At 38.0% G+C, this 25,002-nt stretch overlaps 2 protein-coding genes across 9 annotated transcripts in view; one reads left to right on the top strand and one right to left on the bottom strand.

The window, feature by feature from the left end:
• Positions 1-12,292, bottom strand: part of rtn3 (reticulon 3) — a 36,057-nt gene extending 23,765 nt beyond the window's left edge. For 2 of the 4 annotated variants that reach the window (XM_030161692.1, XM_030161693.1), the window contains exons 1-2: positions 12,002-12,292; positions 2,876-2,923 (exon numbers count right to left, since the gene is read on the bottom strand). In XM_030161692.1, coding sequence (XP_030017552.1) covers positions 2,876-2,923; positions 12,002-12,092 — 139 coding nt within the window. In that variant the 5' untranslated portion in view covers positions 12,093-12,292. The remainder of the gene's footprint in view (positions 1-2,875; positions 2,924-12,001) is intronic. The other 2 variants (XR_003938055.1, XM_030161691.1) reach the window with 2 other exon arrangements.
• A 1,915-nt stretch (positions 12,293-14,207) lies between these two features.
• On the top strand, positions 14,208-24,345 carry men1 (multiple endocrine neoplasia I). Of its 5 annotated transcripts, none has more exons than XM_030162303.1 (10): positions 14,208-14,472; positions 16,495-16,990; positions 17,169-17,377; positions 17,635-17,763; positions 17,862-17,902; positions 18,176-18,263; positions 18,362-18,498; positions 20,062-20,200; positions 20,447-20,620; positions 22,274-24,345. In XM_030162303.1, exons 2-10 carry the CDS (start codon positions 16,540-16,542, stop codon positions 22,802-22,804), a joined length of 1,899 nt encoding a protein of 632 aa, XP_030018163.1. In that variant the 5' UTR covers positions 14,208-14,472; positions 16,495-16,539; the 3' UTR covers positions 22,805-24,345. The 5 variants fall into 5 exon arrangements, with proteins under 5 accessions (XP_030018163.1, XP_030018165.1, XP_030018162.1 ...); XM_030162305.1 differs by having other exon boundaries at positions 16,499-16,990; XM_030162302.1 differs by having other exon boundaries at positions 14,208-14,347.
• Positions 24,346-25,002: the final 657 nt, after the last annotated feature.

Below are 25,002 nucleotides of genomic sequence, written 5' to 3' on the forward strand. Positions count from 1 at the left end.
TCCACTTTCTTTACATAATAGAAACCTGCTTTTCATAATATGTGAAAATTCATTCAAACATGTTTGTACCTCAGAAGTGATTTTGGTGTTGATCATTGTATACCGTGGGTTTTTAGGGTAGGCTTTTTAAAAAAAATTATAACTTTTTTTGGGTTCTGATTCTCCTTTTTCTGTTGAAGTCTCTATAACTGAATATGATTTTCTTCAAGTGAACCTGGGGATGTTTCCTGGGTCTGCAGTATAACTCTGCTCCCTTCACAGCCACTGTACAGGCAACACAGATTTTTTGCACTGCTGCCAAACAGACTGGTCCACTTTGTGTTGGACTGCACTGCCACCTCCCCTGAGCCACAATACAATGCCTTGTTCAAACCAGGCCACATGAATGGACTTTCCATTTAGCCAACAGTGTTGTGGTCGTTCAACTCTGCACTTGTAAACAAATTCCAAAACAGCTACTGCTCTGCAAAATATGGCTGTGGGTGTCAAGACTCAGGGCTACTTTATCAGAACATGACTTCTACTTAACTGTCTAAGACAAACTACAAATAAGACTATAAGCAGTAGGGCATTCTTCAAATAAAACTTTCAACAGCTCTACTTTGTGATGTGCCACTAGTCATGTTCCATCTGCCAAATGAGCCCCAGTCGCCTTCCCCAGCTGATTTATGTAATCTATTGTCTGTACTGACTCAAGTTATGCAATTATGTGTATCAAAAGGACTCTGTTAGAGAGGAGACCTCTACCACAATGAAAAAAGACCTTTAAACTCCACTCAAGGTCCAGTTTCTTGGTAATTTTTCCCAGGGTTTCTGCACATTCCAATAGCTTGAGGACATTGTGACTGCTATTTAAGATGCATTTAATCTCCAATGATTTGGCCTTCCTTGTTTGATGTAGAACTGTTATATTTCAGACTTAAACCGTCTCAATTCTTTCTTGATGAAAGAGGGTGTTAAGGGCCTTCCAATGCAATCTGCCAGTGCATATTATGTCCTGACCATACTTGATGGTTTACTTCTCAGCATCAGGGACCACTAAGTCAATGAAACTCTATAAAACTAACCCTAACTTTATGATCAAATCATTTTTAGGAGCGATCAAAGTTTTATTTCAAACTTTTTAAGACCTAAAAAAAATCTGACTGTTGGATTTGGGATTTTTAAAAAAGAACCCACATGAACTTGTGTAGTCTTTAGTGAAACCAACATGTGTCAAAAGAAGAAGTCATACAATGGAGGAACTCAACATCTCTGCTGTTAAAATCTGAAGATGGTCTTTGGCCTCAGACCTGACTGAGAACATAATAGAGAAAAATGAACAAAGACCTAAAATGTAAATTTCTGCTGCTCCACATACTCTTCTATTCACTAAAATAATGAGTCTGTCACCTTTCTCTCAACACTTGAGAGGTGGGTGGGTAATGAAAACATATAAAAGGATTTTGCAATGAAATCTCAGGTTTTTGGCTAAACCTGGCTTATATTAAAATGTATATTTGCTGACAGGCTGATGAGTCATTAAGAGATTAAAAGAGTGCAGTAAATTATCTTACAGTAAGAATGAATACAAGGTTTGTAACAGAGTAATTGTATAGCAATAATGTGACTAAGAATGTTGTTGTGATCATTCATTTTAATCTGTACGTGTATTTAAAGACATTATTTCAACAATACTGACTACAGTTTACTAAAACTACTTCTAACATTGAAGAAAATCACATTTCAAAAAGAATCTTAACAGAGAAGCAAAACTTGTCAAAGAAAACCTACTTTTTAACACTTAAGCAAAGATGTGAAACATGCACAAAGCCTACAAAGCCATAAGCAAATAGTGGGGTGGAGGGCAAGTGAGCAGCCATAGGTGATGTCAGGCCCAGACCACTAGGCGGTGGATGATATCTCCAGTGCCACTCATCCTCCAGAGCCCATTGCTACTGGGGTTGGGGAGGGGGAGACTTGGATACTAGGGCAGGAAGAAGGTAGAACCACCCCTTTGGGACACCAACCTAATCCATTTTTAGGTTTCTGCTCTTGTGCGCATGATGTGAACTTGAACTTCTCTGCTTTCTTAAAATAAGGTGGCAATCTTGGGATTATCTTGAACCTACAGTTGAGTGCTGCTGACCTAAATAATGCTCGCTAGCAGGCGGTAAAGACTGAAATGGATCAGGCTACTAGCAGCTGCAGAGGCTAGGTTTTACAGCTCTAATTTATGGTGTCTGTAAAGATTTTTGTGGATAAGAAAGAGCAAGCAGCAGCAAGATCTGAAATGCACAGACTGGATTTGTGCCAGTGAGTTAAAGGTATCTAACCCCCCTCCCCAAGGATTGGCGCACATTATTCTTCTATGGCAAGTATACCATGTGTAGAAATATTTGTGCAAATTGCAGGTTTAGTCAGGCTGACTGTGCCAAATTACTTTTTCTGCAGCTCACACTTACTGTAAAATGAGTCAATAGGTCAAGATGACTACCTAAGGCATGAGCAGGAAAGGTTTTATCTCCAGTTGAGGCCAAGGAAGGGGCTAGCAATCAAAATTACTAATGCCATATGTCATTGAAGACAGGAGGAGCAGTGTTGCACAGTAAACCTACAATTAGCGTGGTAACTGAGGGTCAGTAGCATTCGGAACAGATGGGAGAACATGAGGTTTGAAGGAGGAGGGGCGGGTTAAGAGCTGCCGAGCTGAGGAGAAGCAGGAGTTAGGACTGGAGTTCATTATGTTGTTGGTTTCTTTGCAGGTTTGTCGTACTTTATTGGACTCTAACGAGCAGGAGAGGGGCACTAGAAAGAAGGATGAAGAGCAGCAGGCCAGCGAGAGTGAGAGAGAAGGAGACAGCAGGCGAGCAGCGTAAGAGAACCATACACTTGCCTTGAGGAGACTGAATGAGAGATACAGGCGAAGAGGAAAGAAAGGAATCTGAAAAAATAAAAAAGGACAGAAGAATGATCATCCTAGAAGAAGAAAGAAAAGAACTCCTACCCACTATACTCATTAAGGCAGTAAAATAAAGAGAGAACGGTTATCATATGCAGCCTTAACAACTCTACATGCTATCCAAAATTACTTCAAATGAAGACCAGAAATACTCATGTTTACACCAGATGCTTCATGCTGTCCGTGTAATCCTCCATTACTTTTAACACATGCACTTATATTTGCTACGCAGGCAGGACTGAGACAAATATAATTCATCTTCACGCCTATGAAGCATCAAAGAAAAGCACTTCACCCATTGCTTTAGTTGTTGCTACAAGCAAACAGAAGTGCTTCCAACAAATTAAAAAGCCAAAAACACTTTGAGCTTTCATTTCAGCTTTGTCTATTCTCAATGTTGCTACACTCAAAACCAGCAGGACACAAGAATTTCATGTACATGTAAAGGCCAAAAGTATGCAGGCAGCCCTGTCCAACACTGCTGTGGACATACTTTTGGTCTGCTTTGAGCCTCTTTAGTACAGCAAAAGGAAATCTTCAACTTTAATGCATTCAGACAACAAAAACAACTTCTAAGGGCATTCTGACTTTTCACCAAAAATGGCACCTGTGTATCTAAGGCTACTTCAGAAAATAAACGCCATCTCTATTGCATTCCTGGACTAGTGTTCACAGGTTCTTTCAGTTCTGAGGAACTGAAATCGGACCCCAAACCTGCTGCTGTTTCATCTTTGGCAGACCAATCTGTTCATGCTAATGGTATTTTCTTTCTGTCAGAATGGGTTGCAACAATACAGGTTAGGGGACTAATAAGAATTTAGCAAATTAGGTTTCAAAAGACCTCTGTTGAACAAATGAAAATCTCCATGTAGAAAACCAAGTTAGACGTTTGTAAACTGAATTATGCAAGCTGAAGTTTTTTTTTTCACTGCCATGCCCAGTCTTGAATTATAAAAATCAACAGGCCTGAGTCTGTACCAACTTTCTTTGAGGAACTTGATTTTTATGCAGTCCATCTAAAAAAGGTAATCACTTTAGAAGATGAATACCCACAAGCTTAGAGTTGATGCTGCATCATGTTATTAAAATTTTAAAGAATCTTGAGTTGGAGTAGCTAATTACACTGAGGTTTACATTTCTTAAATTTAAGACTAGTGCAACATAATTTGAAATTTAAATCTGATTAAACCACAGTTGAACAGAAATCACTGATGTTACAACCAACTCTTACTCTGTGCAGGTTGGAAGCATCCTGCATGATGTCGAATTATCATGGTGTTATCTATGGCTGGGCTCTACCACCACTGAGTAAAATGTAATTCATGCCCAAGGACCAAGGTCCGTTTCCTATCCAGCATTTCAGACCAATGAAGACCTCTTCTGCACATCAGTCTGGTACCACACAGCTCAACGTTCCTCACCCTCACATAGATCAAAGAAAGACAGAAATGTCTTCAGTCATGGCTTCAGTTCTCGACTCGACTGGATCTGATACAGGCCCGGCAGGTTGAGGTTGGTTCTGCAGCATTCTTTCTTACAAATTCATGTGGCCGTTGCCCTTTTAACACACCACACCTTTAGGTTTTGACCACAATGTAAGCATTATATCAGACCAGTTGTTCCACAAAAGACAAACAGAAGGTAGAGTTAAGCCACGTGCACATAAACTGCACTGTTTCCCAAAAAAAAAAAAAAAAAAAAAAAAAAAAAATCCCCAAAAACTACAAACTGTATTAGGACTGTGTTACTGCATGTCTGGATAAGAGAGAAGCAAAGAAGCTGAAATTAAAACCAAACATAATGAGGGAAAGATCTAAAGAGCATGACAGAAAAGTATATGAACACAAGCAAAATAAAGAGACAAAACATTTGTCATGGGAGAATGGCAGCATTTAGTTGAAAAATACATTCAAGATGTGAGAGGGGCACTTTGCATGTGTACTAAAGAATATCTTAACTTGATGCTGCATTTATTGATTATTGAAGAGGTAGCAAGTGAGCCAGAACTTCTCCTTTAAATATGACCTTAGAGTTGTTAAGGTGTGCCCTATTACAATCACATCTGGCTGACAAGATGAAAAAGTTTGGTTTAAATCACTGCTTCTAATCAGAAAATCCACAGTGAATCCGGCATATATTGGATCAGGACCTGCTCACAGCAATTCAATTAATTACAAATATGACTATTACCAAAATGTGAATCATATCAAAAAACAATGACAAAGTTGTCTACCTGTCATTTTTAATAACTGTACAGCTGCAAGAAATGCTAAACATGTTAACTGTATTTTTTTTTTTTTAGTTTTTCTGTTCAAAAAGTGACACAGCTTCTCAGAATATAAACAGAACATACGTTATAGCCTGTAACTTAACATGACATAGTGGGTGACATACAAAAAAACCAACAACATTGTACCCATCAGAAGCAAAATATGAGCAGCACACCATTAGCCAATGTTGATCTCACTGTGATGTGATGCATGTCCATTTACTTCAATGGACAGATCACTCAAGTTTGTTTTCAGGGCTTTTTGTTTCAGCCTATTTTTACCTTAAAGTCCACCCCATCCTCATGTGTATCACTCTATCTAAAAGTCCAGTTACAGTCAGCAGATGGTGTCTTTTGTTTGTGCACCGTTTCTTCATTTTCATTAAAAACAACTGGCTATTGGTGGAAAAAGAGCTCACGTGCAGCTGAAAAACCAAAACAATGAGCTGAAAGATGCCTGAAAGCTTTTGTCTGCATCTAAATCAGGGGTGTCAAACACATTTTAGTTCAGGGGCCACATTCACCCCATTATGATCTCAGGTGGACCGGACCAGTAAAAGAATAACAGTGAAAAAAGAAAACTGACATTATGATAATGTTTACATCTACGACGATTCCTTAAAAATCTGAACAACATGAATAACTTCAAATATCTTGAGAAAAACAAGTGGAATTTTAACAATATTCTGCCTCGGTTTATCATTTACACATGTGCATTACAACTTAGGTTATGATTATAAATTCACAAAACATGTAATAACAGGCAGAATATTGGTAAAATTGCATTTACTACTTCTCTTAAGAAGTTTCAGGTTGTTCATATTTGTTCAGGTTACTGACATTTGTCATAAAAGGATAGTTTGTTAATATAAATATTTCATGTAATTTTACTTTTTTACACTAAAACAATGAACTCTACAGTTAACATTATTTCTAAGTTATTATGATAGTATTTTACTGGTCTGACCCAATTGAGATCTAATTGGTCTGTATGTAGAATCTGAATTAAAATGATTTTAACATCTTTGATTGTTAATATCTTTAGTGTAATTTTTGCATTTCACAAATTCATCCCAGGGGCTGGATTGGACCCTCTAGCGGGCCAGATTTGGCCCCCGGGCCGCATGTTTGACACCTGTGATCTAAATGGTAACAGCAGACTTCTTTAACATTTTAAAATTTTTGTAAATCATACAATTTTTAGACTTAGAAAAGCAAATAGACCAATCTGCAGTGTCACCAGTAACTTAGCAGCAATTGTAGTGGTAGACTACACAGAAAAAGTACAGAAAATTAAAACTGTACCTCACTTAACAAATGCCCTATCAGTCCACCTCTACCTAAAGCAGTTATATAGAGTATTAATGTTACCAGATCATTAGATAAAAACAATTTAAAGCTGAATTAATATTAAAAAAGAAGTTGTGTACTTAAATTAAATACTACTACTCATGGCTGTCTCTTCATATCCCTCTATAAAGGAAAAATGTATGCCCCTAAACCTCTTTATGCGCTGCTGAAAACTTAATAGGCATACACGTGGTGCCTAGTCAAAAACAAGGTTCAAGAAAGGCAGTGAAGCCAGAACTGACAAAAAAAAAAAAAAAGATTAAACAGGCTGAACAACTCCACGCTAGTTTGCTGTGGTTTAATAACTACAAAAAACAGCCATTTGACTATTAACATAAAATATTGGTTACTGCAACATTAAGAGTGTTGAAAAAACATTCTTGATTTTTCAGACATGATATACAAATCTGTTTAGTTTTGTTTTTTTGTTTGTTTTACTCTGTTGTAAAGTATCTTCCTAAATAAAAAAACTACAATTATATATATATATATATATATATATATATATATTTAAAAAAAGATTGTTGAAAAAAGTGTGTGTGTGTTTGGGGGGGGCAGATCCTGTCTATAACACCATCTCCATCAGTCACAGTCTACATTCCAATTAGCACGGTTCTTTTCTGTTAAATCTGTCGCTGGCAGACTGAGACCAGGCCAGCTTTGCCTCGGGCTTCTCAGTGGAATCGATGTTGGAGGTAGGACTCTGTTCCATCAAAGCCGTGGTGCACCAGTGGTCCTGTACTGTCCGCCCCTCGGGGGTTTTTGTTGCCTGTGTGACCTCAGTGATACCGTCCACTCGGGCGGGGAGTGGAGGGAGGACGGGCTGGATTATCATGACGAGTGGAGGATGGGAAGGACTCCATGTTCTCTGAAGCCTTACTGGTGTGCTTTACACTGAGCTGGTATCATGAATAAACCAGAGCCATTTTAATTAATATAGTGTTCATTAATCATCACTGTTTAGAATGACACCAGAACAGCCACGTTACCTTTAACCACACCCCAAAGCAGTTTAATGTACAGATTGTGTGTGTTGGTACGTGCAGATACGCGTCACTAGGTTTGGGATTTCTACATTAAACTGTAGAAATTGTATGAACATCTCAACACTGAAACAGTTCAGGTGTTTAACCCAAATAAGCCTTCTGATTCCATTTAGACGCAGATGTCACTGGTCTAGCAATTTTGGTAAACAGGTCATATGCTCACACTCACTGCCTGTTTAATCTTTTCATGTTTTGGTGATAACAAAAAATGTTCCAGCACCAAGTACTTCTTGATGAGATTTATTTGCGTGGCTAAAGTGTTTTCAGAATAATATTTGGAAATAATAGAATATTGTTCCTAAAAAGGAATATTTAGTTAACTTAATTCCTATAGAGACAGGGTTAAACAGCTTCAGTTTCAGTTGTAGTTCTGAGCAGTGTATGTACACCTGTTTTAGAGACAGAAGATGAATGCTGCCATGTGTTTTTGTGTTGATAAATGAAGACAGCAGAGCAGCACACTTGTTTTCTCATCTGTGATTACAACAAGAAAGGAGTGAAGATTCAGAAACAATGCACATTGAAGAAAACCCTTTGTACTGACCAATGGATCATGTGATTATTTTTCCAAACAAACAGCATTAGCTCAGTGCAGCCACTGTGCTGTCACTGCTGTTTTGTTATCAACCTTGCTTCGGCAATTTTGTGATACATCCTATATACACGTTTCTAAATACATATTACAGTTTGTACCCACCTATTTTTAGTGAAACACTTACACAGTTACACTCTGCATTATGCACATTATATAAAAGGACATGATTCAGCCACTTTCTTCAGTGAAACAAAAGATGGACCAAAAAAAAAAAAAAAAAAAAAAAGGGAATAATTAAGGTTCATGGATCAACCTTGAGGGTGGAGTTAGATGCCTCCAGTAATATAAAGGTTAATCTGCTCAAATTAGAACATTCCAGTAAGGAAATATGAGCAGGCAGCTGTAACAACCTGCACCTTACCAAACACTTAGCACAGGATCATGGTTAAAGACCTTTGCCTATTACTAAACGGTACACGTCAGACACTTTGAACTGCTTCTGCTAGGGAGGTTTTAGAAATGACCGATTTCCCCAAAAAACCTCATGCAATTCGTTTGAGAAATGAGGTCCTCATTTTGAAGTGTGCCACTTCCTTTGTGACTTGTGTCACTCATCAGTGTGCAAGTTGAGTAAAATGGGCTCAGCTACAGACAGAAGCTGGAGAGGCAAGCCAGGCCATCTGGTAGCCGTGGCAAACATATATTGAATGATAGCCGAGTATTGATCACGATAGACAATGACACTATATCTACAAAAAAGGAGTCATGCTATGGTTGAAACGGGTAGGTATAAACATATTAAATATTTTACATTGCACTCCAATGTCTTGATACTTTGATATCTATTGATAATTAAAACCAATTCAATAAAATGTTGAGTTCTTTCATTAATTTATGTTATTTTAGTCAGACTTCATATTAAAGTGCCTTAAAGTATTGGTATGCAATCTGTGGTATCACAAATCAGTAATACCTACTCTACATCTTTAACTTAGAAAATAGGACATGTTATGGTAAAAAAAAAAAAAAAAAAAAAAAAAGAGTTAGGAGCTCACATAGGATCATTGCATTTCCCCGAGGATGAGTGAGCAGTATTTAAGCCCAAAGGCTGTGTTTTGAGGTGACTCAGCACTGCCATAATGACTAAGATCTGTGGAGGGCAATGCCTGTTATCTATCAAGAGATGTCTCAAACTGAACATTATCCTTCTGTGAGACTATGGCCATGTTTTATGATTCTGCTTTAACAGTAAGAGCACAGGCACAAAAACAAGCCCAGACACAATCTAGTTCAGCATATGTCCAACTCTGACATTCTCTCTGAATAGTTTTCAGTAAAACAGAAGCTACAGAAACCGCCCCTCATTTAAGAGGAGTGATCCTCTCCCAACTTGTGGCTGCTAATTTCTGAGACAAAGAGGAGCCACAAAGGATTAGCCCTAATGTTTGTCATAATTTAGTCACAGGTTTTTAAATTATACATCACATGATTTTAAGTACTGAGAGAATGACTGTCCCAAATGCACTTTGATGTCAAAGTCCATGTGCTTCCCTGGGTGTCACAGTAGATTAACAATTAGCTATGTTCCTGGATTTTCACAGCAGTCTCCTCAGTAACAAATTCAAAGTGAAAACTCAGTAAAGCATCAAACACCACACCCTGCCAGATTCAGCTCACGCCTGTGACCACGTGCCATAATTCTTTAAAGCCTACAATCCCTGTGATTAAATGCAGATGACTTTAGAGGATCAAATAGTTTAGTTTACATGTAGTGTTTAAGTGAGGGAAAGCAGGTATAAAAGACACATTAAACTGGGGTCAACAACAATCAGCATTTTTTTTTTTACTAAATCTGATCAAATAGACACATATAAAAACAGCCGACTGTAGCTGAGTGGTCTGAGTAATATCCCACCAACTGCACCAAGTGGTTGTGCATCACAAGTAAGATTATCAACACTAAAATATAAAAAACCATCAATTTATGCCTCAGATCAATGATTTCAATCATTGACGAAAGAGTGAAAACTGACAATAAATACTGTCAAAATATTACTGAATTGCCAGCTTAAAGGCATCTCATTATAAGGTTGTCTTATTGATTACTAACAACCAAAGTTTGGACGTCACAATACAGAAGGCTTTGCATGTTGACAATTTATGACAATTGTTTTCTTATTGTTTGTCATATCTTAGTTTTAGATTAAACATAAGCTAAGAACCATTTCTTCATTTTCACCTTTTAAATTAAGTATCTAAAAAAGCAGATCTGTGTATTAATTGAGCTGTTATGACAGCCTGTGTAAATATAACTGCAAAAACCTTCAATTTAAAGGTACAGTATGGCTATAGTGATATTTTGGATTCAGTAACAAATACAAAGTAAAAATTTGCCTAATAAAAGACTCTTGTATTTGCTAACTCTGTATTTTTCTTGACAATGAAGGAAGTGCACTCTAATTGCAATTTTGTCTGCAATATGACTTTCTTCCACCAAATTGTGAAATTCTATATTAACATCCAAAACATTTTAAAGAATAATATCCAAGTATGCCATGTCCATGTGACAGAAACATATTAATTAAATACAACTCCTCATTTTGTTTTGGCTGGGCAGAATTACCCTGTTGTGTCATTCACTCTCCTCCACGACTGCGTTGCTTTAATGCAAATTTCCTGCCTTCATTTGTGCCATGTGGAAGAACGCAAAGGAGTCCGAACGATGAAAAATACTGCCGTAAAGGCTGATTTGCCACACAACTAAATGAATGACAGAGCATAATACAAATCACAGGCATTTATCTATCATCACACAATACGTATTGTCATTTTGCACAGCCATACTTGGCATCAGTCCTAAAAAAACACATCAGTTCACCCCTAACACTAGTGGCGGAGTTGCCACTCCCTTGTACACAATAACCTGTCAATGAGGCCCTGGGAGACAGCACCGTCCCTTTGTTACAACAGATGAGTGGAGACTGATGTAACCTGGAATAAAAACAACACAAACTACAAAATTGAAAGTGGTAACAATCCTAAAGGGAAATGAATGGTAGCAGTGAAGCTTTTTAGACATAAGCTTTGGTGAAGGATGGGGTACTATTATCAAAACACAGACACAAAAGGAGCAATGCGCCTTTAAGAGGTCCTCCTGGTAACAGTATATCTGCAGTGCAGAGCATCGCAACATTTAGCTCTAATAATGCTTTGTCATTATAGATATAAATATTGTCATAAAAATAGAGCATTTATCAAAAACATATATATATAGCTTATACACATATTAAGACTATATTAACAGCCATTGAGTGATAAGCAATCAGGCTACAGCCAATGTCCAAAGCAGCGATTGGTTATTTCATTATATACAACACATTGGCTGTTTTTTTTTTTGTCCTTAAAGCTGCTGTGTAAACAAGTCATGTCAGCTTATAGATGTGTGTTTAAGTGCATCCTGAACACACAGCTCAGCTAAATGTCTTACCTCAGGCTCTGCCATAATACTGACGGTGCCTTCGCATGGAACATACGACATAAACTGAGCCATAATAAATATTTCACAGACGTTCAGAGAGGCGTCGTTGTTATACAAGACACGGATGTGTATTATTGGAGGCCAAAGCTGGACAATAAGACAGTATGTGCTCCTATACTGGCCGCATGTTCATCACCACAGGTGTTTCTCATATAATATGTGAAGTGACACATACAGGCCAAAACACATGAAAACAAAGAATAGACGTTAACAGCGAGTAGGGCTCAAATAACCTGTAAAAACAACTACTGAATCACATTGACGACAATACACGAATGGAATAAGACTTTATGGTTAATTTGACCTTGCTAACACTTCTTACCGGATAGCTTTGATTCTTTGGCAGCGGAATTTTGTCCATCGGCAAACCCTTGCGACGATGATATCTGGGCGGATTGAGTCATTGGATCCATTTTACTTGAGTTTTCAAAGCAACTGCACAAAGGCGGTGAAAGCGTGTGTTGTCACGGGTTAAAACAGTCTTATATGCTGTTCCGGAGAAGATGTATACGTCGTCTGACTTTCCTCAAATTTCCCCAAGAGTGGGACTCGGATCCGCACCTCAACGCAACGTCCGAGCACTGAAGGAGAGAAGCGGAGATGGAGGGAAACAAGGCGGACTGTTGGAGGAGGGGAAAAAAAACATGTCGGGTAAGAGGCGTTCACGGGTCATGATAGAGCTCTGACATTTCCACTCCCATTTCACTAATACGACACGGCTAAAGCGTATAATTACAGTAACACTAAAATATTAAAATTATACCATACTTTACCACCTATCTTTCATCAACAATATCTTAAGTAACTTCCGAATCGCTTAAAACAAAACGCACCTGGCAAAGTTAGACCAATTTTTTTTGCCAACTGATAAGCGCGGTTTGCATATATTTGACAGCACGTAAAGGCAACAAAAGGAATATTCTTGAATATCGACTGGACACCATATTACAACTGCATCGAATAAAAGATGGGATTATATTTCCATCATAAGCATTTATACTGTTATATATAACTCGCCATACTTGCAAAAATGTGAGGATATAAGAAAAGATCATTGGCAAATCGGATTAATTTTATAAACGTATGTCCTAACTAATGAATCAAACAATATTGATAAAATTGAAGTGTTTAAGTAATGAGGGGGGTTTCACAATTATAGTGTGGAATATTCTGGAGTTTCACTGTACCCTCTTTTACATTATGTAATATTTACCTTTGTTCCATTTACTTGAATTGTCTCACAAGGCAGCATCATACTGCCCTCTGTTGGTTGTGTTGACGAATAATACCTTGTGAACTACATTACCCAAAAGGACTTGCGAGGTGGTGAGGAAGAAGACCAAAGAGGATGCGGGTGTACGGACATATATTTTGGATTGATTGAAATTATTTAATAAACACAAAAATTGACTCTTCATGTAAATTGAACTTTCAACACATTTTATTTGGCCTATCACAAATTGATAAAATAACTCCAGAAAAAAGATCAACCTTTTGATTATTTTTGCCAAATTTCACATTCATTGCTCCGAATTTGCACACCAACGTCCAAACATTACTGTTTTCAAAGCCCTTTTTCCCAGTTATGTAGACAATTTGAGAAAGAGCATAAATGCTAAAGCAAATTAAACAAAACAAACAAAAAAAATATGTCAAGTGTATAATCTTATTTAATTTGTATAATTTCTATTTATATCTTGAGCAATTTTTATTTTTATTATTTTTTTAATTTTATTTTTTGATTTTTTTTCCTAATGTTTTTACTTACATGTATTTCTATATGTTTGTAATGTAAAATATTCTGTGAATTATGAAACTTTCTATCCTTGTTTGTTATATACTATTATGTATATATACTGTTCAATATTCAATGTTCAAATAAAAAAAAATAAAAAGATAAAAACAAAAAAAGAGGATGCAGGTGATAATAAAACAACAACAACAATAACAACAACAACAACAACAACAACAACAACAACAACAATACTACTACTACTACTAATAATAATAATAATAATAATAATAATAAAGATAATAATGGATTGGATTTATACTCAAAGCACTTTACACTGAATCCATTCAACCTGCAGTCACACTCTTAAATGATCTAAATATGTACCTGCAAAAAAATGCTGCATCTAAATTAAAAGAAAGAAAAAAAAAACATGATGAAAACTAACCAAAAAAACTCATAACTTGTGCAAACTTCTCAACATTTGCTTATAATTTGAATCTCTTCTTGTCCTTTCTCCGCCTTTATTGTATCATAATTGTGTTGCCCTCAAGATTCATCAAATAGGATTAAATTAGAATATTAAATATATCTTTTAAAATAATTTTCTGTGCTAGGAATAAAATGAACTATAACGTAGTATAGTAGAACTAAAATACAGAAGAGGGCGGTACTGCGACTTAAAGCCAGTAAAACCATAGAAGAAGAACAAGTGGCTACTGTGCGCGCAGTACACTAGATCTACATTAAGTAGGATCGGACTGCCGTCCTTGAAATGCACTACGTAGCGACCCCTACTTATACTTTGAGATCTGTTCTGGTACGCAAACCCTGAAACTGGTGACGAGCTTGAAGTGACTCTCGGGCAGACTGAACTGCGCGGCAAAAGAGGGGGGAAACAAACAAAAACATGTGGCTGTGGCTGTGAGAAAACGGGTACGTAATCTCTCATACATTAGTAAAATTGGCGTCGGTACGGGCTCAGAGTGACTCACTGGTGCGGCACATTGATGCAGTGTATTTAGGTAAAGCGCTAGATGGATACGCGTCATCCAAAAGAGGTGAGTTTAGCTAACTAGCAGTTCGTTAGCTTGTTAGCTGCTCCTGATATCAGCCATCATTCAATCCACTCCCAAGCCTGTTGGTTACTACAGACCCTTCACCTTTGGACTGTGGTTGTTTCAGCACTTTATTGAACTTGTTAAAACAACTTTGTATTCATTCAGCAAATTAGCATCATCACGAAGCCCAAGTAGATAACGGTAGCTAACGGTTACCTAAGTTAGTAAAGTTAGCTAGTATGCCGGATTGTTTAGCAAATAAATGTACCGAACTTTAGTATTTTTATTTCTAATGAAAGATATCGAGCATTTATGATATTTTTGTTGCATCATAAGCGTTAGAAATCCACATTTGTAGCTTTACATTGTGTGTGCGTACTTAGCAATGTGAGTGCCCCGCCCACTAAAGCGCCATATAGCCAGTGTTAGCGGCATCGATGTAACAAACATTACGCAAGCCGCTCAGCTGTGTGTCTGGGTCACAGTGTGGGTTAACGCTTCCATTTGGTAAACGTGGAATATTTTTATAGTAAATGATCGTATTATAAGTTGAGGTTTACTGGTTTGTAATGAAGCCACGTGTCTCCATACTTGGATCAATATAGAAAGTGTGGGTTTATTCCTTATCAGTCACCGCAGAGCAAATGCGTTGTGTTTCACGGAAAAGGAGGCGTTTTTTTTTTCTTCCACCGACCAGCAATGACGATGTGTTCAGAAACCCCCTGGAAATACCCACACCACAAGTCAATGTCCTGCATTCAAAACCCCTCGTCAGTTATAAGCATTATTAGTCAACTATATGACTTAAATTATCAAAAATAAAATGGTCCCGTTAGTTTTAAATGATGTTTTTGGAGATTCTATACCCCTGAAATAAGATGTAATTGTATTTTATGGCTGCAGATGATAAAGTTTCAGCTTGTTTTAAATAGATTTTTGAGACGTCGGAAATTACTTTAAAACATGTCCTGCATCAAAGTAAATAAATGAATAGATTAAATAAAATAGAAGAGTGATAAATTCAAATATACTCTCCACTGACAACAACTTTAGTTTCAGCTATAACATGAATGTAAATCAAGAAGGATATTTAAGTAAAACTGCATTCCTACAATCACATTTGGTTTCTTTTTTACTCTAGCTCCCCTTATTCACCCTATGTTTATTTTAACCATAAGGAGACACTTAATTCATCAGTTCATCACATAATATCATTGTGGGCATGTGTGTGATTTTCACTTGACTGGAAGGCTGAAAATGTAATCTTTAAAGTAAGTAAATCTGCCATATAGTGGAGTAAAAACTAGAATATTTACCTCTCTGATATGCAGTAGAAGTAAAAAAAAAAATAAAAAAAAAAATGCATGAAATGGAAATATAGGTAACATCAAATTGATGTTAAAGTATGGTACTTATTCCAAAACTATTCCACTGTTGCATTACCGATACATTTTTAAAGTAATTTTTATGTAAATAAAGTAATGAGCAGTAAGAGTATAAGGTGTTTAGCAGCAGCTAATACTTTTGAGTAAACTGTCTTCAGTAGCAGTGGTGTATTTTTAAATGCTTCCTTGATACAGGAAGACTGAACAGTCAGCAGTGACATCAGCATGACATTTACTGTACATTACTGTTGTGGTCATAAACCTTAGTCATTCTAATGTAACACTGTATATTAAATCTTAAGTGCATAGCCAAACACATAACAAAGCAGGTTAAAAAAAAAAGGTCAAATCAAAAAAGTACAGGGCCTTTTTGAAAATGCTACAGCTATTAAATATGATCAGTTGAACTTGTCTGTTTCAGTTCCGCTGAAATGCACATGGAACTATTATCAAGCAAAATTTCAAAGAGCAGCAGGTATTATAACACTTACAGATAATATAAGAAATATATAATAAGATAATATGAGAAATAATTTCATAATGCTAATGGCTTTCAAGGCTGAATCTTTTTATTTTTTCTTCAGCCACTCTGTTTGTATTATACTCATGTTGTATTGCTCTGATTTGTTGTTACTTTTCAAATGTGCAGGTGAGGAAAACATATATACCTCTTGAGCTGTGAATGGTCTCAGACATCATGGGTTTGCATTCGTCCCAAAAGAAGCACTTTCCCCTGCGGGGGATCGACGGTGTGGTCCAGCTGTTTGATGCTGAGCTCCGTAAGTCTGAACCAGACTTGGCACTTCTCTCCTTGGTCCTGGGTTTCGTTGAGCACTTCTTGGCGGTAAACAGGGTCATCCCCATAAACGTACCCGGAGTTCGATTTGAGCCACTGGAGCCGGACTGTCCCAACTCCTGCTTCCCAACAGTGGAGCTGGGAATGATTTCTGCGTTGTACGAACGCTTTACGGCTCAGATCCGGGGTGCAGTGGATCTGTCGCAATACCGTCGAACTGCTGCAGGATCTAGCAGGGAGTTGGTGAAAAAAGTGTCAGATGTGATCTGGAACAGTCTAAGTCGCTCATACTTCAAAGACCGGGCCCACATTCAGTCTCTCTTCAGTCTCATCACTGGTAGGACTTTTGTGATGTTTTAACTGACTCTTGTGCAAATCCTCACAATCCAGTACTGAGTTCATGTTTTTAATGAATTTTTATTCTGCTTTTAATTTTTTTATGACCTCATATGTTCACAAAAGGTATATTCAACTGAATGTTATTAACTAAAATAATTCTGTTACTTTTGAACAAGGTACCAAACTGGACAGCTCTGGGGTGGCATTTGCAGTGGTAGCAGCCTGCCAGGTGTTGGGTTTAAAGGATGTCCATCTGGCCTTGTCGGAAGACCACGCATGGGTAATCTTTGGCAAAAATGGTGAAGAGACAGCCGAGGTCACATGGCATGGAAAGGGTAATGAGGACCGCAGGGGGCAAACAGTAACAGCTGGAGTAAATGAGAAGGTAAGGCTAAGATAACTGTGAAGCAAGGTAAGAATAAAGTGAAATAATTTGATCTGTAGGTATAAAACTGATAGAATGATGGGTTTATGAAATTACTGTTAGTTTTATAAAGTTGTATTAACTTCAATCGTACTTTTAAATCTGTTTTGAAGAAAAATCTGTATTGTTCCCACTGAAATGGAGATTCATGTGACCTGTTTCAAACCATGTTTCCTGAATGTGAAATTAACCCTCCCCTGTGTACTTTAATCACACAGAGTTGGCTTTATCTGAAAGGCTCCTACATGAAATGTGACAGAAACATGGAGGTGGCCTTCATGGTTTGTGCCATCAACCCGTCACTGGACCTGCACACTGACAGCTCAGAGCTCCTGCGGCTACAGCAGGTGACTCACAACATTCAAATGCACTGAGTCAAAACTTATCTGTGTGTTTATCCGTTTCCTCATCTTGGTTTTTTTTTTTTTTAATCTCTTTTCAACAGAAACTCCTCTGGTTACTATATGGACGAGGTGACCTAGATAGGTGAGAGTTTTTACTGTTTTGACAATTAATTAGCTTTTTGTTTAGGTTTACAGCTTGCTTTTTTTGTATCACTTTATTTTTAATTGGTTTTGCAGCTTTTATTTTGAAAAATTGTCCTGTTTTAGTTTATTTTTTATTTGTACAAGTAGTTCTAGAGGAATCTGTTGGTACACTATGGATGAGTGGCCACAATAACAAAACACTGCTTGTTAAATAGCTTGTGTATTAATTTGCTTAGTACCTATGCTCCACCTGTCATGCAATCTGTACCAGGTATCCCATGGCTATGGGCACTCTGGCAGACCTTGAAGACCAGGATCCAATTCCAGGGAAGGAGAACCCTCTGAAAATCCACCTCAAGGTTAGTCTACCTCACCAGCTCCTAAAAAGACAAACAGCGCTTTGTGAAGGCAATGTTTAACAGACATTCATTTTTCTTGGTGTTGGTGTGATCATCAGGCTGTGGGTTCGTCGCAGAAGCACTACCGCAACGAACATATCTACCCCTACATGTACTTGGCTGGATTCCACTACAGACACAGGAATGTACGGGAGGCTTTGAGGGCCTGGGCTGAGGCTGCGCAGGTCATGCAAGAGTGAGTCCACACTGTTTAAAAATATTAAATAATGGGTCACTTAGGTTTTTCTTAACGTAACAAAATTAAGATTATGTGATTCACAGTGTTTAAATGTAATGATAAATCCAACCTCAGTGGTTAATGCAATGAGCTCAGTCTATGTTAATGTATAAAGTAATGAGTCGTTCTTCCTTATGCTTTTGAAGTTGCCAAAAAGAGACATTTCTGAGGGGGGGGGGGCTTCTTTAGTGATGAATAGTTTCTGAATCCACTGAGTTTCTGATGTGACAAAAATCTGATTCATGAAGTCCTCATATACCAAGGTTATTTTAGTTATCAAGAGAATGAGCCTGTGCCACTCTGTTTCTGTTGTCATTTCAACAGACTAACAGCAGATGGCAGTGAATGCACAGCCATCTGCTCTTCTTGATGCGACTGCTGAAAAAAAGGCTTTACCAAGACAAAAAAGGTGCTTAATTTCAGGAATCATGAAGTAAATGAAAGCGGAGTTGCTGCTGAGCTGGAGCTCTGGTTGAAATCGCTCTCTGTGGATCTTCTGTCTGAATATTTGAGCGGTCATCCCAGTTCATGTCCGAGGGTGTGGTGCCTCATTCAGGAAGTGTCCAGCTCAGTATCCTCTCGCTCCAGTCTGCCTGCTCTCTCCTCCCCTTTAAACACAATGTTCATGAGCAGTAACTAAAAATATCATGACCAACGAGCAGACACATTCCCTCCTCATCCCAAGCCCCCCCCAGTGCAGCATCTACAAAGGTTTCCCTTTTATGGTGGACTGCTGCGATGTGTCTAGGTTCACATTCCACTAAAAAGCCATTGAAATGGCTGAATAAGCCTTTTGTTTAATTTGAAGTCCAAGTAATTCTGTATTATGCCTGAACAATAAGTGACGCTTAGAGTTAAAGTGGATCTTGGCAGTCCTGTTACCTCTGAGTTTTACTAGATCAGTCAAGCTTCATTTATGGACCAATTCTCAAACAGGTCAAAGTGTTGTACAAGGAAATGTACCAAAAACAGTAAAATATTAATAAATATTATACAGAACTAGAAAAGCGCTTGGAGAGCACAGACCTCCGTCAAGGCAGATCAGTTGCCCCTCCCTTCTCCTGTTTATTTGTCCCAATCAGCTAAATGAAAGGAATTGGAAGATCTGATGCTTACTGGTTCATAAATCATAAGCATTTCAGGGTTGTAGTCTTGTGAAGGACCATAGAAAGGAATAAAAGAATTTCAAAAGTTGTTCGAAACCAGGTACAACAGGTAGACTTAACCGTAAATCAGCAGATGAATCATTTCGTCACTGACTTAACCAGAAGGGGGTGCATTGAAACAGTGTGGCCTGTTGCGAAAGCACACATCAGTCTGAAAGTGAGTTCAGACTCTTGGGGTTGAATGGAGTCCTCGTGTATTTAGGTTGTGTTTCCGTTCCTCTGTGAGCCTTTGAACCGGTGACCTCCACTTCATCCTGTTTGGGCTTAAAAAAAACAAAACAGTGACGTTCAGGTCTTTTTTTTTTTTCTTTATTATTTTAAAACTTGTGTTACAGTTCTGCTCTTTGTCCTGCAGGTATAACTATTTCCGTGAGGACGAGGAGATCTATAAAGAGTTCTTTGACATCGCAAATGATGTTATCCCCACCCTGCTGAAGGAGGCTGCTGCAGAGAGCACTGGAGAGGGAGGAGAGGCAGGAGAAGGAGCTGATAAGGTGAGGTTCATTCAACCACAGGACACAAACACAGCAGATGAACTATTAATACTAATACTGATACATCAGACAGGCAACTGGAGATTTTGTCATTTAAAAGTTATGTTTATAGCCATGCTAGTCACCAAAACACCATCCATCAATGTGTCCTTTTATTCCTGCTTTTGCACATCAAAATGTATATTTAATCTCTTTTCACTTCTCCACATCATAACTTTTTGCTGCTGTTCCTTTCCTGTTTTTCAGGAGCACCCTAAGCATGCTGCAGACCTGTCAGCACTGCAGGACCCAGAATGCTTTGCCCACCTGCTGCGTTTCTATGATGGTATCTGCAAATGGGAGGAGGGCAGCCCCACTCCAGTCCTTCATGTGGGCTGGGCCACATACCTGGTTCAGTCTCTAAGCCGCTTTGATGCACAGGTGAGGAACCCAGAATAGCTCTGTCTTTGAACCTGAAAATGATCACACTGTGTTGGAATGGAATTAATTAAAGTCTGTGCGATGGAAATTCAGAGATTAATACAAAAAACAAATGAAAGACAATGAAATGGTAATGTGCACTCACCCGTAGGACATTTATATTTATTTTTAATTTTTATTTATTTATAACGTGCATGAAGTGGAAAAACAGTCTGTTGCAAACTCAGGAATGAGGTTGATTCTCAGTGGGTCAGTCTCCTCTGGCTGGACTCACAAGTTCAGTTAAACATTAGATGGAGCATCTCTTTCATCTTTGCTGTTTCATAGCAGTTGGCATCATTTAAGTTGCATTCCTGTCTCCTTCCAGACTTAATCATCCACTGTTGTAAGGTTTTATTACATTCTTTTAACCAGCTCAGTCCAGTTACTTTCAGAAATCGAATTCAGTTTTGACAAAGCGTCGACTTTTCATGTGGTAGAGGTGTTTCACACTTGAAAAAAATCTTACTCTTTAATACCAGAAAGACTAGATGTAAAAAAGAAAAAAAAAAGAAAAGAAATACATGAAAAGAATTTAACATTTGAAATTCAAGAGTGTATAATCTGATATTTGATTAAGTTCCAGGGTTCATCCAGTCTCAGGCCTGTCATTATCATCATGTTGGAGAATACAGAAATATTTTCTATTACAAGTTTATCCCATGAATTATTTGTCACCTGTTGTATGAGAAGCACAGGGCTCCCAGGGGATCTTAAAAAGTTGTAAAAGGCTTGGATTTACAAATCTGCACATAATATCTTTAAAAAAGTATTTAAAATGTATTAAATTTGATATGGTAGGTCTTAAGTTCTGTTGCCATAAACTTGTTCACTGTATTGTGTTTAAATGTGTCTGTTAAATGTCCAAACTGCAAAGAAAGTAACGTTAGTCTACTCAATTCCAACCCGACAATTTATATTAAGATTAGGAACCAATTATCGCTAACTTTGCAGCCCTCGGTGAGAAATGACTCAACAGTGGGAATCAAGGTGTTGAGTAAAAAAAATAATTTTTTCTAAATTCTTGGAGTCACAAATTCTTGCCAGTATGGCTGTGAAATGGGCATTAAATCCTGTTCTAAGTAGTCTTAAAAGGGTCTTAAAAAGTCTTAAATTTAACTTGTAGAAATCTGTAGGAACCCTGCTGGAAGCATTTGGTCTTGCTGTTATTAATACTTTACATGAACTTTAAAGCTACAGCATCTAACATCTCTAGACTGAAATCTAAAAATGACTGTCCCTACTCTATGTTTTGTTGACATTGTATTTGCATTATAGCAAATGTTTCCAACGACGTTGAAATTTAGAGAAATCTAGTTAAATTTTTTGTAATGGCCTGTTTCATGTGGTTTCCTGTTGTGCTGTTGTTACTAGTATTGAAGCAAATTTTCATTAAAACTAAATGAGAATGAATATACATCGTTAAGTGGACTCTAAATAAAAGTTTAATGCATTGCCTTGTCTGCAAACATTATTTCCACTCGTGTTGTGATGGAGAAAACACCTTCCATTATCCTGTGTTACTTGATGACCTCCTCTGCTACTGCATCTTTTAATATTGTTATAATATTGTTGTCAAAAATTACACACATGTTTATTGGTATTCATCCAAAGGTGCGTCAGAAGGTGTCCATTGTCACCAAAGAGCCCGAGACTCAGGAAGATGATGATCAGTCCAGCGATGACCCCCGGGAGGGACGCCGGCGAGGCCCCAGGAGGGAGTCAAAGCTGGAGGAGCAGAGCTCTCCTCCTCCTGCAGCTCCTACCTCTCCCACCCAGTCAGCGGCGACGGCAGCTACGACCGCTCAGCCCAAGAAGGTGGGGGAGGGTCGGCGCCGCTCCTCCCAGGGCTTGCGAACCGGTGACGTCGAAGGAAAACCCAAGTCCCCCAGTCCAGACTCTGCACCCTCGTTGTCATCCCAGCAGCAGCAGGCACCCCCCTCGCCCTCCAGCGGCCCAGTTGTCATCTTTCAGAGCGAGAAGATGAAGGGGATGAAGGAACTGCTGTGTGCGGCCAAGGTCAACTCCAGCGCCATTAAGCTGCAGCTCACCGCTCAGTCACAGGTCCAGATGAAGAGGCAGAAGAGCACGCCGGCAGGGGACTACTCTATGTCTTTCATGAAGCGTCAGCGCAAGTCTCTATAGACGGGTTGATTGTTGGAGGAGGAGATGAAACATACTGTGAACAGCAACACACACACTCAAAAAACACCACTTTATTTGAAGGGGGTTGTATGAGACTGACATGAAGGAGTCGTGCAGGTTATGACATTGTTTTCAGTCAGTTATGTCATTTTTATTGCAAAGTTTACAGCAAGATTTTGACATGAGGCTTTATTATGACAATGTGACATAAGCCAAGACAACACAACGTTTACACACCTGACCTAGCAGTCTTAACTAAAAGTATCAGATGAATATCAGTGAGCGATATAGAGATTTGTTATGAGTGATGACCTTATATTAACATTTTTACCATTAATGGTATTAGCTTTTTGTTTTTTGTTCAGTAATATAAATGTATAGATTTTATCTGTAGTTTTCAGTTTGATGTGAATATGTAGAAGTCTTATTGCAAATTGTACTTGATTTGATTTTATAGCCCTGAGGCACACTTTTATTTTCAATTCGGTTTTGTATATGTGTCAGTTCCAAGTACAGGTTATTGTTCCCCTCAATCAGTAATAATAGATACTGTTTCATCCTTAAAGCAATATATGTAAGTTTTTGTATTAACATTACAAACATTCTGTATTTGACAGTTTTACATGTTTTGCCATTCTAAAATTATTTGACAGCAAAGCACTAATGACAAGTCTAAATCGTCCTCTGTAGTTTAATCTTTTACCAGTTATATTGATCGAGCGGCAGCCAATGTCAAAACCAACCACATCATTTTAATGTTGACAGGGTTATGAGGTTTTGTTTTCTTGATTTAAGTCAAGTCGTCATGACAAAGACGTGCATTAAAAATGACATAACTGACACCGCTGTCAGGAAGACTCAGTCACAACAGACCCTCTCAAATGAAGTGTTAACAAAAACAAGCTTTGTTAAACTTTTACCAGTGTTTTCATTCAGATCCATTTTCAGTCAATATACTTGTAGTTTCTAGCAATATCTGACTCACATGGGTGATCCTGAGTTGGCGTCACATATCAGGTTTAATGCAGTTTTTATTTAATGCTTTAGATTAAACTGCCTGGTTTGATTCACTCATCACTACTTTATTTAATTGGCAGCCAATTGCACACTCATTAACTTCTTGTTGATTTAAATGTGTTTAAAGTAAAGGGAGCCAAAGTGGTGAGGACGACCAGAAGACACCCGTCAGACGTGTAAATATCAACTTGTACCAGAAGGAATCTGTTCACGACTGAAGCCTTGGAAGTGATTGAATTAGGATAGTTACTGTGTAACATTGTCCACTTCTGTTCTATTGACAGTTTCTTTCTCGCTAGCTCTATGTTGCCTTACTTTGCCTTCGTTCTTTTATAAAGTAGGTGGCCTTTAGTTTTGACTATAGCTGAGCTAGGCCTATTTCTAATGAATAGAGAAGACCAGAAAGACCATGCACTGTTGAGTGGGAGCCACTTTAGGTGGCCCCGCTATGTTGTATTTGCTTGATGACTTGTGGTTTTTGTTGTTTTTGTATCTGCAAGTAATAAAGACCTGATTAAAAATAGTTTGGTCTAAGGTCTTGTGTACATTAGACAGGAAGATGTTCAACAGGTGACACTTTAGAGGCTGTACACTGTAAGAAAAAAACCTGTCATTTTCAAGTGTGACATTTAACCTACCGATTGTGATTTTGGGGATCTATAGTAAGGAATTTACCCAGGGAACACATGAAAACAACCCTAAAGTAAAAGGTCTACAACTAAACATTAACATTTAGAATTAACAGTAGAAAGAAGAAGCAGTTTCACAGAGGCAGTTGTGCAAACATTTCAAAGATAAGGACCAGAAGAACCACAAACTGAACAAGGGACAGTCTATGTGCTGACAGAAGAACTGTCAAAGTGGACCTTCACTGTGGTGTTTAATGCTCTGTAACAGGTTTAACAGTGACGTCTGTGGGACAACGATGGCACTGATCAACCACAGATTAAACAGTGACAGAAACCTTCACAGGTGGGATGTGCATACACTAAAGTCTGGTGATCAAACTCAATCTAATATAGTTAGTTTATAGACTAAGGAAAACACATGACACCAACATAGAGCCAAGCAGTGTTTTGAAATGTCACTAACCTTACTCTGAAAAGTCTTGTACATACAGTATAAGCATTTATTCTATTTTTATTCTTTTATATGGGTTATTATGAACACATTCAGTTACA

Source organism: Sphaeramia orbicularis, chromosome 18 (genome assembly GCF_902148855.1).
Source record: "Sphaeramia orbicularis chromosome 18, fSphaOr1.1, whole genome shotgun sequence".
Lineage (NCBI taxonomy): Eukaryota > Metazoa > Chordata > Actinopteri > Kurtiformes > Apogonidae > Sphaeramia > Sphaeramia orbicularis.